General features: G+C 39.9%; 1 protein-coding gene across 4 annotated transcripts in view; it reads left to right on the forward strand.

Annotated features, from left to right (window-relative positions):
• Positions 1-16,811, forward strand: part of LOC120789120 (frizzled-3-like) — a 30,699-nt gene that overhangs the window by 10,440 nt on the left and 3,448 nt on the right. For all 4 annotated transcript variants that reach the window (XM_040125633.1, XM_040125649.1, XM_040125640.1 and 1 more), the window contains exons 3-8: positions 10,440-10,636; positions 11,311-11,613; positions 11,862-12,024; positions 12,556-12,855; positions 13,096-13,347; positions 16,324-16,472. In XM_040125633.1, the coding sequence (XP_039981567.1) occupies positions 10,440-10,636; positions 11,311-11,613; positions 11,862-12,024; positions 12,556-12,855; positions 13,096-13,347; positions 16,324-16,472 (1,364 nt within the window). The remainder of the gene's footprint in view (positions 1-10,439; positions 10,637-11,310; positions 11,614-11,861; positions 12,025-12,555; positions 12,856-13,095; positions 13,348-16,323; positions 16,473-16,811) is intronic.

Raw genomic sequence — 16,811 nt, forward strand, 5'->3', positions numbered from 1 at the left:
AATCAGAATCCAGAATTCTCTGTGGCATACCTGTCCAACTCATCTATCACATGGCCTGCTCTGTATCCCTGCATGCACCACTCTCTGCGGCTGCGTAACGAATAGTAAAGATTCTTGTGTTCTGTACTGTGATCTACCCATTCATCTGGCATGGAGCCAACAGCTCTGATATGAAACATAAATATAGGTTATCCATGTCTTATGGTCTTAATCTGAACCCATGACCCAGCCTGAGAACCCTGTGTACGTGTGTGCGTTTGGTGAGAGTGGGAGATGTTTAACCCTCACTGTTAAGCCCAACTTCACACTAACATACACACAAACACAGACACACACACACACACACAAACACACACACACACACACACACACACACACACACACACACACACCATTGATCCCCTTCTCACGCAAAGCCACTCAACACAAGGCAGCTCTAACATTTTCAACATACTGCAGGTCAGGGCCAGCGTCAGCATTACGAGCTCTAGTGCTACTAATTGTGCACTTATCAAGCCACATGCAGCTCTCAACTCTCCCGAAATAGGCCTGATATAAATGCATATAGTCACATGGATTTTTAAACGGTTAAAATCGGTGACGGTAGAGAATAGTTAGACTCTGTGTTGAAACCTTTCAACTTGTAGACATCTTCAGTCGGATTTTAGAAAATAAGGTTGCTTGTATTGCTGCCTCTACAATAACTCCCACCCTGCATAGTCTGCAACTAGTTGAATTCTGCTTTATGTGTACATTTTTTTAAAACTGAACAATGTCCATACTATGGATGGAGAAACTTTTTTAATAACCATTTTTCTATTGTATGATAAAATAAAGGAGTAAGTAAACTGGATAGTAGGCAGTTAGTTGCCCCACTCCTTGTGTGTATCTGTTTACTATCTGTTTCATCTCTTTCTCCACACTGCCTCAACCACAGCATCCCACTCACTCTGTGAGTCACCCAGTTAATAACGGTCACCCTCCTCTCCTTCTCCTACTCGCAGGATCTGTTAGCGATTTATGCACAGTTTACCTTGAATCTCTGCACATGGACTGCATCTTGAACACTGATGCATCCACTCTGTGATCAAAATGACTGTAGTTTTTATGTACTCATTATTATTGTGATTATTAATTTTATATAACAATGAAAGAGACAGAATAAACCAAGAATATGTATTGTATGTATTGCTGTTTCCTCCTTAATTATGGTTTTAAGTTGTAGAAAATTTTTATTTGGGTCACTAATTATCTAGTTAAGTGAGGTTTAATTGAAATCTGTGGAAGGATAATTCCTAGAAAAATTGTTATTCTAGCATATGAATTTGTAAAAGGTTCTTTATGCTAACTGCTAACTGAACATGAACCACTTTTATTAAAGTTAATAATTATTAATAATAATAATAATAATAATAATATAGATTCAAATTTATTGGTTTCTGTATGCATCAGGTTGCAAAATACAAAATCTTGATTCCTCAGATGCTAGAAATAGTGTTTTTTTTTGTCTGTCTGTAACAGAGCGTATATGTATATGGTGAGCAGATGGATATGCACAGGTGGCTTGCATGATCTTAGGACGTGTGTGGGTGCTATCTGTTTCAGCTCCGTTGTCACATTCTTGGGTCCCCAACTACATCTCTATCATTTCATTTGACCCTCTCTCCTTCGCCTATCAGTGTCTTTTATTCTCAGCTTCACAGCTTCTATCTTCGCTCCTTGTGCCAGCTTGTTTGCTATATTCTTTGGATGGTTTCACTATATAAAGGAGTCCTGGCACAATGTGTGTGTGGGTGGGGGTGTGTTTGTCTGCACATGCATGTTATCCTCAATGAGACATAGTCCTGTGAGAGCCTCCACATCACCTGTTGCCATGGTAGTTAAATAGGCAGAGAAGGAAGGGGAGGAATGGAGGGAGACAGGCGGGCAGGGGAGGGGAGGGAAATTGGATGGTGAGTGCATGTTCAGGACTAAACCAAGGAGAGGAGGAGGGAAAGGACTGCTGCTGCCGTTGTGGTTGCCAGGAGCAGTTAATTTGGCATTTTTACACTGATTTAAGAAAAATGTCGATTTATGACTTATTTTTTTAAGTCAACTTACAACAACTTGTACGGCAGCATTGATCTCATCCATGCTTGTTACCTTTTTTATGTTGCTATTTTACATGAACGTAGATTCATCTAGCTATGTTGGAATATGTTCCTATTGTTAATCTAGCCTACTAAACTCTTCTGAGTCAGCTGTAGCCCTAACAAGTCAGTGAAGCGAAACGCCAGACCTATTTAGATCATTGAACAAATCTGAGATTCTGCGATATGGAACCCAGATAAAACTATCCAACAAAACTGGCAGATATATTGGAGATAAAAATGGGTCATTCTTTTAGAGAGTCATACCTGATTTTATATCTACAACTTGGAGATTTAGTTGTTAAGAAGGTTCAAAAATGTAGAGGAGCAGCAGATCATGTTATCATGTAAATATTTGCTGATTGTGCTGGCATATATCTTACCAGGCCAAACATTTCCTAATGAATATTTCCAGACTTAAATCCCGTAGGAAAAACTGAGCTTGTAAGATTTAGTCTGTCTCTGTAAGGCTAGAAATACAGTAAATCATGACTGTGTGTATGTTTAAGAAAGGAAAAAAAATTGCAAAGAAGCACCCTACAAAAAGGATAATGCCACACAGCGAGAATGGGAGTCAAATTGAGACAAAGAGATGAGAGCTAACTGAAAAAGTCTAACGACAGGATTTAGAGTTTTGTTTGAAAAAAAAACACGACAACAAAGGGTAAAATGCATGTTGATAGTCTGTACTAATATTGCTTAGCAGAGAAATATTGAATAAATTAGAACATAATGAGATAAATAAGACACTGACAGGAACCAATGGGATGAGTAAAGTGAAGAAATTTTGCAATGGGTTTAGGACATGAAGAAGAAAACAGAAAAAATAGAGTATGGTGATGCTGTTGCTAAATCGTTTTTTGTCCAACATGAAATGGCAGGATAAAAGAGTAGGGGAAGTCAATGAATGCTGATGTTGGAAGAGGAAAAAAGGAGAAGAGGATGAGTGCATGTCAGAGTAATTGCCAAGAGTAAATGGGAGGAAAGGAAAATAAGAGATAAATAAAGGAGAAAGAAAATAGGAGGAGGAAAGGAGGAGGGGAACTGAACGTGAAGGGGAATGCCATTAACGGCTTTGTCTGGTCCTCCCGACTGAACGATGGATGGACATGGATAAACGAACAAATGAATGAAAAAGGGAGAGAGTGTGGGAGAAGGGTGCCCCTTTCTTAACTGTCTTTTCAGAGATTAAGTAGGAGAGCATCGCAGTCTTTTCAGTTCATCTGTTCATGGCCAATGCCTGTCTCTCTCATAAGCATGTGAGGATAGCACACAATCAGAGGAAGGGTGTGTGCATGTCTTGCCGTGTGAATTTGTCTAACACAGTTATCATGTGTGTTAAACTTGAAAATTCTACTCAAGATCAAATCTAGCAAGTAAAAGTGGAGAATAGAGAGGCAGCAGTAAAAACAGTGGTGTGCTTAGAGGATGAAAAAGAAAATAAGAGGTGAGCTGGTGCAAGGACAGGAAGATGGAGGGATCATGTAATTGCTAAGTTATTGTGAACTGAAACGATGCACTTACACAGTAGAGTGATATAGAATGTAATTGGCTCTAATGTATGGATGCAGTGAATGAGGATGCAGTTAATAGTCTGAGTGCAAGTAGGAGATATCGAGGGATTGACTCGTGGAGGAGAGGTGGAAGCCAATGGAAATGTTACAGTTTCTGCAGAAAGACAGAAAAATGGAGGATTTAGTTCTAATAGCTAGAGAGTGGATGTTGCAGGGATGTTATATTGTAGCAAGCTAATGGAGGTAGAGCTGATGTGGTCTGACAGCATTTGTGCTGCAGGGCCTGACTGATATGAGAGTGTGTGAAACAGAGATGGCACGAGAGGAGGAGAAGATAGCTTGTAAGGTTGATGTGTCCAGATAGACTTGGGCAAGGTATATTAGCAAAATGCCTGATTTTTTTTTTTCATCTACATTCCTCCTCATCCGTCAGAAAGAGGTGCAAGAAATAGCACAGGGCATCTGCCAATGCATTAAAAGATCAATGTTTTAGTCCTTTTCAGTGTGCTGTTTTAAGGGATAGAGGATTTGATCCTCAATAAATAGTGCACATAAATATCCCATAAAAAAACTCATATTGGCATAAAAACTCAGTTTCTTTCAGACTGAAAGTTTTCTTAAATTTCTAAAAACACTTTGATTTTAATATCATTTTCATTGGGTTTTATAGCTGTTTAGACAATCATATCGCTATTTGAGTGGTTTTTGCATCATGATTAAGCGCTCAAAACACCTTAAAGAGCCCTTAACAGTCATAAACACAACAACATAAAATTGATGAAAATCACAGATAAGCTGTATGGAGGCAAAAGACAGTATGACTACTTGTGGAAATCCAGGACCAGATTAAATATTATGCATTTGAACATCGCAACACTGAGATGGACGGCTTTGGAAAAAACTTGGGTTTTTTTAAAGCAGACATTGCTACTAGCTCAGGAGCTGTTTCTTTGGAGGCTTAGACCCAACAGCCTGTCACCTTGATCTGACCACTATACAAAGCTGGTGACAGTTTCAGGATGTGTGTGCGTGTGCGTTTGTCTGTGTGTGTGTGTTCGTCTCAGGTTCTCACACTCTAAACACTCCGTACAATCCAGTTGACTCCCTAATCCACCAGGAAACCACCCCTTTTCTCCATACCACTTGAGTTTTTCTTCTTTTTTCCTCCCTCTCTCCCTCCCTTCCTACTTCTTCCACTGCACTTGACAATGTGTATGAGTTTCTGCAGAGTTGGCTAACTGGATTTTCTACAACCGTTCTTAGCACCAAAGCTTACGCACGCGCACACACATATACACACACGCGCACGCACACACAGAGAGAGAGAGAACCAACTGGATAAACAGACTACTCAAAGATATTAAACATGTAGCCTCTGTAGTCCATAAAAGTGTTCTTTTTTGTATCTGAATCAAATTCAATGCAACCCTAACAAGGAAGGATGTCAGTTAGGGCTTTTAGACCCTCAGGGTGTTAACACTGCCATCAACATAGTTGATAGTATAGTAGCCAATTTCATAACATTGTGAGCTAAACTTACTGTTTTTTTAAGTCTTAAGTTGCAAACTTGTAATAAAGACAATTGAGAAATGGCACAAAACAACTTATCTGAATGCAGTACCATTTATCATCTATGTAGTGTTTTATTTATGCAAAGTAAAAATTATATGACAGGATGTAGATTGTGGAGAGCAACTTTTTCTTGAAGGGGACTGTCAGTAAGAAAGAGTTGGCACAGAAAACTGTTGATAGTCAGCAACTTCCAAAATTTCAGTCATGGTCAGCATTTATCAGGCTAAGAAGCTGGTAAATGGACTGGAGTTCATGTATTTGGCAAAGGTGCTCTGTCGTATTGTCACCAACAGCCATATGTTGGTTTTCATCCACAACACGCAGACTATACTACATACAGACACTTGGGGGAGGAAACACCAGAAAACCGTTACAGAGTGGTGCAAAAAGTTCTCATGTCCAACACACCCTGTACTTTTTCATGTTGTATGCACTGCTCTCTCTTTGTTACCAACTTTACAGCAGTTATTTGTATCTACCGCCTGTTTGCCAAAACTGTAATTGCTTGCGTTACGTGACTGTTAATCATATGCTGCTTTCTTTCTGTCTTTCTTTCTATTTTTCTTAGTTGATTTTTTTTACTTGGTTTTTTTTTTTTTTCTCTCTCCCCCTGTTGAGTTTCTTTGGACAGAAGGAGTAAAGAGAAAGAAACTTAATCCCTCTATTGAACAAGAGGTAGACCAGTCAGGGGCTTTTTTTCTCATTTTCCTCTGTGTCAAAACAACCACCCTGCTTCTCATTCTGAATTCTCACAATTGCCTGCCCAAAACACACACTCAAACTCATAAATTAACCTTGGATTTTATTTTCAGTTTGATTTTCATCTAGCATTGTCTGTTAACCCGCTGGTATTTTGATGTGTAGTCTATTTGAGACATTAATCTGTGCTTTAGGCAATCTGATATTTTGCTGAATAGCTATCAGTTGTCAAATGGAAATGTGCTGTTGTTGATTGTAGCTGGAGAGACAACAGGGTTTTCCTGTCAGTCTCTGGTTGCCCATCATTGTTAAACAAATTAAAATGTACCAATTATTTTTTCAAAATGCAGCCTTTTTTTCTAAATATTGTTAAGAATAGTTTTAAATAATACTAACTATTAAATATGTTGATTGGAAGGGTTTGACTTGATAGTAATATGGAAACATCCTCCCATTATACCATTAGGATGGCATAATTCGATATACATAAAGTTTCCCTACACAGCAGTTGAGTTAATAGCACTCACACTGCACTTATGAGCACTTATGAAAGCTGAATTTGTGAATGTTGAAATGTTTGTCTGAAATGTTTCTCACAAATGTAGTTGTCAAATGAATGGCTGCGGGGGAGACATCAAGTTGGAGCACTGCATGATGGATGGTATTTTGGTAATATGTGGTCTGCATATTGACCTTTGAGAATTGTAGATTTTGCTTTTCCTGCATGGTACAGCTTAGTGCTGATTATTTTTTTCACTAGTTTTGACTTTTTTATAACGTAATGTTGGCCTTAGTTTTAGTTTAGCAGAGTAAGTGTAGTCCACCACGGTGGCTTGTGCTTAAAGGCAGCAGTGCCAACGACAGCGCAAAGGTATTTTTACTTTGAGACCAACCTTTACACAGTTTCCAGTCATGGGCCATGAACTGTTGTAGCCAAAACTTTATTGAATAAATTGCATACTGTAGAAAAGCTGCATAAAAGGACTTGCCATTTTAACACACATTTACACTTGATTTTATGTCAGTCTCCTGTTGCTATATATTGCACATCTTGAGGCTCCATATTGAGTGTTTCTGCTGCTGTCAGGCATGTAATTACAAAAGTACATGTATTTTTAAAATTTTAAAAACTTTTAGCCAAATAGGCAAACCATACCACATCATCATACTGTATCTTCAGCATTGTTTCATGTTTGTTGAGATAAAATTGCAGAGCTTCCAAGACACAGATATAGTGTGTGCCAATTGTCTGTAATGACTGGAAGCAAATTCTCTCCTATGTTGTTAAGTGGATTCAGTCCACTACACACTGAAGGATCGAAGGAGAGAAACAAGCAGAGAGAGAGAGATCGATAGCAGGGAACCGATGCACTGCATTTCCACTTCTCCCCGCCCTTGTTGTCTCCTTACACATCATTCCATGTTTCAGTAGGAGTGTGCCCTCACCCTCAGGCGAGTTTGTAGGCTTTTCTGCTTCCCTTTCCCTGCTCCTTCATCACAACTGACTACAAAATGCCAGACAATTCAGTCTAGTCGCCCTCCACGGGAGGTTGATTGCCATCCCCCTCCTTCCTCTTTGGGGGGCACAGTTAGACCACTTAATATCAATATTCTCTTTGAGATGGGAGATGGGGGGCAAATGCCATGACTGCACACAGATATCTGCACACAGGCATTGACTTGCACACTCGCACACTGGAAAACACAATAACTAGGACATACTTATACAGACTACATGATGATGCACACACACATATATATATGCACATGCACATGCACACACACAGAACCAGACATGTACTTGAAGCTAGGCAGAATGGGGACACACAAAATGGAGTCACACACACATTCACTGTAGAGTTAGTATGAGGACACATGAAGAAAGGCTCCATTCTACTGCAGTGAGACACACTCATGCAGAAAGCAACTAGCACTCAGTTATGAGTGGCCTCAGGCTCTCTTATGAACCCGTTGTTATTGACATATCTATGTAACAGCCATTAACATGGACTCAAAAGACCATAAGAAACAAAAAGACAACAACTATATTTGTGCAAACAAACTGTAGAGGTAACATCACTGTGGGCTGGCACTAAGTTTGTTTGCTTTTCTCTCATTAATAAAGAACATGACTGAAATCTAGAATATCATTAGCTATTGGTGCTCTCAACTCTTGACTGAGTGTTAAATCTCTAAACATCCCTTTGTTTCGAGTGTAAATATGAAATATAGATTGTTTAGCGGTGTAGCCAAGCCTTAGCTCAGGACACCCCCACTTATCTTGTTGTTCAAATATGATTGTGATCAGTCCCATAATTGAGTAAACTCCGTTACAGTTGGCTACTAAGGCATCTCAGTGAAAGTTTTCAATGAAGCAGCACCACTTTCTCATCATATCTTCACTGTACATTACAGGATAGTGCTTGTCAGTCAGTCTACACATAATGTATTTAATTGCTTATCTACTCAAGTATGAGGTTTGGCCCATAAGTAAAGCTCATGTGCTTCATGTCTTTATATGAAGCACATGTGTGTCCCAACACAGTGAACCTACGGTGAAATACAAATGCATGAATTGTAAAATGTGTGAATTATTGAATGAAGCTGAGCGGCGTGTGTGTGTGTGTGTGTGTGTGTGTGTGTGTGTGTGTGTGTGTGTGTGTGTGTGTGTGTGTGTGTGTGTGTGCGCGCGCTCGCTCGCTCACGTGTTTCTATGCAACATTCAAAACTATGTCACACAGCTCATGCACCACTGCACCCTTTTACTGGTGGAACATCTCTCCAATGTGCAAGTCCAGAACACAGCAATTGAGAACGATCAAAACATACTCACAAGGCCTGACTCCACACAGAAACACACATAAAACACATTCAATGATGCATGGGCACAATTGCACTCATTCAGTCTGTAAGCATATATACTGTAGCTTTTGTAGTAAGCAGCCAATGTAAGTACAATGTTTTGTGTCACATGTACACATATTTCGCACACAACACAGAGTGCACTGTTGTGTGCGGTCAGCCTTAGTGCTTTGTTCCATTGATCTCCATTCATCGCTGTCATGGTTCTGCTCTGATTTCTCTGTTATCTCTGGAAAAGCTGCATTGAAAATTCAGCGTCAGAGCAGCCAGATGATATGAACTTTAAAATAGCTGAACAGATGCAGGGCAGTTTGTACAAATAACCTTAACAGTGCACAGTTCAATGTTGCTGGCAGTTGCTGATGTAAATATCAGTAAATATTGTTGAATATAAAATTCGTTTAACATGAGTCTGAGCTGTTCACCTGTACTAAAAAATGCAATACTTTCACATGCCAATTAAGTAACTGTCTTTGGTACTTCGCCTCATTCAAACATACAGTAGTCCTTCTCTTTTGCTATTGAGGCACACAAACAAGGCTTTTACTTAATTTTACCCAGAAATTTTTAGACATGGAGAGAAACATAAGCTATTCACACAGTTGTAAATCAGTGTATACATTCACAAATCTCGGTTCATTTTTTAAAATGTTCTGCTGTGTATTATCAGTATTCAAGTCCTAATATAATTTCTATGGAAAAGCAGTTCTTTTTTTTTAGGACAAACTAATGAATAATTCATCTGCAAGTATGCACAGAAGTAGCCCCCAGCTAAAAAGAGAGGCTCTGTCTTCATCACCAGAAAAGAGATATTGTGGTACTGGCCACACTGCTTAAGTGACTTCTTACAAATCATCATTGCTGTGGTGGTGGTGTTCTGTAGCTGTAACCGGAACAAATAAATAATCAAGCTCACACAGAATCTCCACTTAGAGTATTTGTTCAGGGGTATGTCAGCAGTAGTTTTTAAAGGAAAAGCTAAGGGTGCTTTTTGTCCGTCCCATCAGTCACAGTTTTCCAATCCTTCTGCGGATTTCAACCACCAGCCTCAAGGTCACAAGCCTGACTCTCTAGCCTTTAGACTACCACTTCAGGGAACAGTATATATAATCTTTAGTGTTTGGATGGCCCTGTTGTTTGTTTATTTGGTGTATTGACACATGGCTATGGCTCAACCTTTAGAGGTCTGTCTTTCTCTCCCCTACTTCAGAGGGATGTTTGGTAAAATAATTGCCACTGTACATATTTCATAACGTTCTAAATATTGATGGAATACTGAGTACTGTAAATTGCAGCAGAGGAGTTAGAACACAGTTGTCTTCTCCCTCCATCCTCTTTGATGGCTATTGCAGTTTAAATATGAGCCTTCTCATATGTGCCACTGATAGCAGTTAACTTTTTCCTGAGCCTGTGTGTGTGTGTGTGTATTAACATCAAATGCATGGCAGATTTAACAACAACCTTGTCAAGCTGATTCACACTGATATTGAAATATACAACACTGGAGAGATGAAATGTGTCAGTGTTTGCAAGAGAGTTTGGAGACCATTGTATGACTATGATACACTATGTTGCTTTAGCCAACGCTTTCAGCTTTAGCAGGTTTAAACATAAATAAAAATCTCTGTCTTTTTATTCCTCTCCATCTCGGCCTCTCCTCTAGCCTTTTCATCCCATGGTAAACCTAGTGTGCAGTGCTGAGCTGAGGATGTTCCTGTGTGCCCTGTACGCCCCTGTGTGCACTGTGTACGGCCAGGTGTCCATGCCATGTCGATCTCTCTGCCAGCGGGCCAAAGACGAGTGCCACAAACTCATGGAGATATTTGGAGTAGCCTGGCCAGATGACATGGGCTGTAGTAGGTGTGTATTAAATTTAATTCAAATCAGTACTAAAAAGTGTAATCAGTGTCATCACACATAGGATATTTAAGCATCTAAGATGATACAGCCAGTAATATTATTCTGTTTTTTTTGAATGTATACTGTATATTTACCCAGCACTGAGCCTGCAATATATGTTGTGCATTTACCTCAAATCTGCACTGTTCTTGTGCTTGCTGCTTCTCTTTGAACTCATGAAAACCTCAACCCTGCATCAGACCAACTTAACTCGGAGCTTCCAGCATCTTGCAACTGTTCTCACTTTCTTTTACCGGTAGTTTCATTTTGTGTATCTCAATACAGCAGCCCCCTTTCATCTATTTTCTTCCCTGTCTCACTTCTTTAAATCTTTCTACTCCACTATCTTCTTGGTTTCTGGCTGTGTCTTATCCATCTTGTCTACAGGCTTTTTCCCGTTTTGCAGTCTAATCCACCAGCCCTGCAATAAATCTTACCCTCTTGAAGGATATAATGTCTGTTTTTTGTTTAAACGGTTTTAGAGAGGTGTTGATTCAAGCATTTAGGTCATTTTAGAGTCTGCACTTAATGCTGCTTTTGAAATGCATTGTGTTATGTAGTTATATCAGTGAGGGTCTCAGCAAAATTTATAGCAGATTAATCTGCACTATCTAACTAAATTATTCTTTTTCCAGGTTCCCAGATTGTGATGAGTCCTATCCTCGTCCAGAGGACCTGCTAACAGGCTCTGACCCTACTGACCAGTCATCCATGACTGTCCAGAGAGACTATGGTTTCTGGTGCCCCAGAGAGCTCAAGGTTGACCCAGACCTGGGCTACACTTTCATGGGCAAGAAGGACTGTTCTGCACCATGCCCCTCGATGTTCTTCAACCAGCAGGAGCTGACCTTCACCCGATACTTCATAGGGGTCGTCTCCATTGTCTGTCTGTCCGCAACGCTCTTCACCTTCCTGACATTCCTCATCGATGTTACCAGGTTTGAATGGCTGAATGTTGTCCTAAATTTGAGTATGATTTATAAGAATAATTCAGTTAGGCTTCAAGAATTATAATGGATTGTCTACACATGTCTGTTTGTACAACAATTTTCAAAGTAAAAAATTTGCACAAATTGAAGTGAAAGCACGAGAATTTACATATTAGAATCAGAATAATTTAAAAAGTCAAGTGGAAAGAAAACAACATAAATCAGTGTTGTTTTTTTTACTTTATCCCCCCCATTAGGTTTCGATACCCTGAGCGTCCAATAATCTTCTACGCTGTGTGTTATGTCATGGTGTCGCTGGTGTTTTTCCTTGGTTTCCTGTTGGAAGACAGGGTAGCCTGCAATGCAGTCAGCCCTTCTCAGTTCAGAGCTTCAACCATAACACAGGGCTCACACAACAAGGTGCGTGCTTCAGTTGACAGTAACATTTCATGGGAATGTTTTTGGTTTGTAAGAAGCCTGGCAGGTGTAAAATGTTTAAATGTAATACCTTTTATAAACCATTCCCCCAAAATTCAAATTTTTGAGAATAAAATCATTAGCTACAGTTTCACCTTTAAGATCATTTGTAGAGCTAAAAACCTTCTTTGAGAAATTGTGTTTCAAGATTTCATCTTAGTTTTGATGTAGTCTCTCATGATTGATCATAATTAATACAGATGTTTAAGTAGTGACTTGAAACACCCTTAATGTGAAAATTCAAAATGTAGGTTTGATTCATTCCATCATAAATTTCTGTTAGAAAAGTAAACAAATGCATGTACTGTATACTGTCCTCTTTAGTTGTGACACGTGTCCGGCCTGCTGTTTCATACATATATATGACTTAAAGAGTTAAAATGATCATAAGTGCTAGAGATTCTGATGAAGATGATGTTGTTAGTGAGCTTTGATGATTGATGAAAAGTTATTTTTACCCCTCTTCTCTCTCAGGCATGCACCCTGTTCTTCATGGTCCTGTATTTCTTCACCATGGCCGGCAGTGTGTGGTGGGTCATACTGACAATCACTTGGTTCTTGGCTGCTGTACCTAAATGGGGCAGCGAAGCTATTGAGAAGAAAGCCCTCCTCTTCCATGCAGTTGCCTGGGGGCTCCCAGGGGCCCTGACTGTCACCCTCTTGGCCCTGAACAAAATTGAAGGAGATGGGATCAGTGGAGTGTGTTTCATAGGGCTGTATGACATAGACGCCCTGAGGTGGTTTGTTCTGGCACCGCTCTGCCTCAATGTGGCGGTGAGTACAGTCAGAAGATAAATGAGTGGGTGGGCGGACGAAAGAAGTGATGAGTGGGATGGTAGGTTGGATGGATGGGTGAACTGGGCAATGTGAGGGTGGATGGAATCATACAAGTGTGGATTGTTGGCTAAAATTATGGAGAGATGGATAGATAAGTAAATGGATGGGTGGATGGTTGACAGTTTTTTGTCTGTCTGTCAGAGAGTCTTAACTTCTCGTTTGTCTCTCTCTTGTCAGGTGGGTGTCTCTCTCCTGTTAGTGGGAATTGTGGCTCTGAATCGTGTGCGCATGGAGATCCCTCTGGAGAAGGAAAACCAGACCAAGCTAGTCAAGTTTATGATCCGAATGGGAGTTTTCTCTGTGCTCTACCTTGTCCCCCTGTTAACTGTGATTGGGTGCTACCTGTACGAACACACCTACCGTAACATTTGGGAGACAACATGGATGGAGGAGAACTGCAGGCGCTATCACATCCCCTGCCCATACAAGGTAGAGAGAGAGAGAGAGAGGAGAAAAGAGTATTTGTGTGAGACTGTGTAACGTTGCTGTCCTTGCAAGATAAAGTATGTCACTGGTTAATAGGGAACTATGTCATTTGTGAAGACGTTTTTGTGGTGGAAAGCTTGCCGGGGACAGGTCTAAAGCAAGACTTAAGAATCAGAAAGGACGACACCAGAGTCTCTGCCTGTTAACACAGTGCACATATAAATAACTTTTGATCGGTTGAACTCTTATTGTATACTATTATGTCATAAATTCCCCAGATATTTCAAAATATATTTGCCTGTTGAGCAGCTCATCAAAACTATTCTTCTACATTCGGTCTGAAAACAGGTGACTTCTCAGGATACTCATGTCATATCAGCTGGACACTGAAAACAAATACATAGACACACTCAGGATTTCCAGCTGTATTCCTATCACAGCTCTCTGTATCTCACACACTCAGTGTTTGTTGTCACACTGCCAAAGTTAGCTGGTGTGAAGTACTCAGTTGCCCACTGTGGATATTCTAGTATTTTTCTCACCTCATTAAGACACTGAGATATGTTCATTTGTGTGTAAGAGCAGTTTGCATACAAAGACCAATGAGTAAACAAGAGTGGTCTCCAGCAAAGGGACCTGATACAGATACTCACACATTATGAAGGGGTAACTCTGCTTTTTCACATCTTGAGCCATATTTTAAACTTTTGACATCAGTTCTCTCAATTATGGTAACCATGTACTCACCAAAGTAACTGCTGAGTCTGTTGAGGCAAGAACTATGCTCATTAAAAATGATCAGACTGGCTGTAATGGATGTTTACAACGGACAGTTGGGCTAATAATTTTACTGTTTGGCCTTAGTTTCCTCATTCAAATAAGTTTGACTAATTTTACTGTCTGACTGTTGTCTGAGTGTCAGCTTGAGTATAGTGTTGTTGTTATTACCAGTAAAAAAAAAAATGGGCAAAACTACAAAAAAATACCCAAGTGGTAATAAACTGAAATAATGAGCAAAGTGTGTGTGTGTGTGTGTGTGTGTGTGTATTTGAGTGAGTGAGTGAGTAAGAGACTTGTGTGGTGTGGGAGTGAGTAGGTATTTGTAGAGGGGAGGGAGCAGAGAGCAGTATACACCATTAGCTCAGCTAATACAGCTCTCAAGACCAACTCCACACAAAACTGCCATCTCTGTTTTGCTGTTTCTTTGTCTCTGTCTTTCACTCTATCAGTTTGTTCTCACACACTTACTTCTTTTACTCAGTCTCCCCCTTCTACCCATCTACTCACTCAATCACTATCTGTGTCTCTCAGGGCTTCAGGGCTTGCTCAGTCATGCACTGCTGCCTGTACTCTATAATGTCTTTGTAGCGGTTTTGATGACTGGTAGGAGAGAAATGTTTTAGACCTTCTGCTGATAATTTAATAACCAAATAAATGTGCAAAATGCAGACATAAACAGTCCCGATAACAAGTGTACACATGAGTCATTGAAAGCTTTTCATCAGTGTTGCACATAAAATATTACTATGTTACTTGTGGATGTTCATGTCTCTAAATGTGTAGTAATATCTCCGTGTGTGAGCTCATGAAGAGGGACTCCCTTTACGTCCTATTGTAGCTCTGGAATTTCAATATTACAATGTGTTATTTGATCTATAAGGGGGTGTATAAGAGGGTACAGTTGTATGTTTTTGGATAAATGAAGATTCTGTGGCCCTTGTTCAATTTCAAGGGACTTTATTTTTGTGTGCACGCATGGGTGGTAATTTGCTGAAAGCTGAGCAATTAATGTTTTATCTCAGGACCTAAATCTGAGACATTTCATCTCAGCCTGGGCGAGACAGACTAAAGCTACTTAATACATAGCAATTCTCCTGGCCTCTGGTTTTTTCCAAAAGCAAGAAACGCCAAGCTTCCCCTCCTAGGAGTCGCTCTAGGAGATAGCATGAATGCTGAAATGCTTTACCAGGATGCAATCTTAATTTTAATGGCACAGTTGACTACAGGTTTTAAAATGTCACTCGTAGTTGTGCATGTATATACAACAATTCTGATTCTCTGATTTTGATTGAATTAGACGTTGCAACCACACAATTAAAATATTTTCTCCCTGAATGGAAAGTAGGTCATTATCCACTTACTGTCATATCAGTCAACAATTCACTGAAAACAAAGAAAAGCATAAAATGCCCATATTTGTGTATTTTCCATACAGTAAACCCCACAGCACAGTATTGGATGTCTTTATTCTTGTTTTGTTGCTGCCTCAGGATAACTGTTAAGCCCAGCAGTTTGTTCCTAACACTGCAGTTGCTGTGTGCACGTCGTCTTCTTTCAGAAACATAAAATCGGGACCAGATACTTAACATTTAAATATACTGTACGCTCTCTGAAGTTGCTCTCCGTAGCAAAGTTCTTAGTCGATGTTTCAAAACACAAAATATTTTGTGTTTATATATTTTGGATTGTAGAAAATGAGTGTATCTTTAAACCACTTCCGGTTAGTATGTGCCAAGATCCCACTTATCTACAAAACTGCTGTAAAATCCTGCCCTCTGCTGTGAGATACTGTATCCTGCATCAACGTCCAAGTCCAACTGAGGAGAAAGCTGTTGCTGTACATCCGACTGCAGTTCAGCTGCTGAAGCAGCTGTTTTTTCTAGGATTACCTTCCCTCTTCCATCATACACAGTGACCGACTGGATTATGAACACTTGTCAGTGATGGATACTTTTGGTCCCCTTATTGAGCAAGTAGTTTCAGTGGCATCCTAAGTTTTTAGTATGTCTTCACTGCTTCTGTTGAGGAAATATTTGACCTACATTTTAAACCTAAAATCCGGCGTATTTCCAGAATAATAAAAGCTGTTCACTTCCTCTGACTCTTCTACATTTCAGTCTGTGTTTTCAGACTTCGCCCAGTCTTTTGTCTTTATTGAATGATTGTAGAGTTAATGTTTAATATTTCTGTTCTCTTGAGGTGGACCAGACCAGTCGGCCAGTCATGGTTTTGTTCCTAATTAAATACCTGATGATGCTGGTGGTGGGGATTCCCTCTGTTTTCTGGGTGGGCAGTAAGAAGACCTGTTTTGAATGGGCCAGCTTCTTGCACGGACGCAGACGCAAAGAGTAAGACGAGAGACTGGAAGCTTTTTTAATCCTGTTTTTGATTTGTAAGATTTTTATGATTTTCGTTCCGAGTGAATGCTTATTTGGCCAGAAATGTTTCTGAATTATGGAAGTTTTATCTTCATGTGAAGTTACTGCCTCAGACAGATAAACCAGTAGCACATTTAGAATAAGAAGTCACAGTAAACTAATATCTGCAGAGAAACACATATGTACTTGTAGTGTCTGTCTCTATGGTGACACATGGGTATCCTCTGCACCTGTGTCCTCTAACCTTCAGTAACAGCACATAAACCCTCTCGTCCTCCTCTTGACCTCTTCTGTGTCTCCCTCACCTTC

Source organism: Xiphias gladius, chromosome 1 (genome assembly GCF_016859285.1).
Source record: "Xiphias gladius isolate SHS-SW01 ecotype Sanya breed wild chromosome 1, ASM1685928v1, whole genome shotgun sequence".
Lineage (NCBI taxonomy): Eukaryota > Metazoa > Chordata > Actinopteri > Istiophoriformes > Xiphiidae > Xiphias > Xiphias gladius.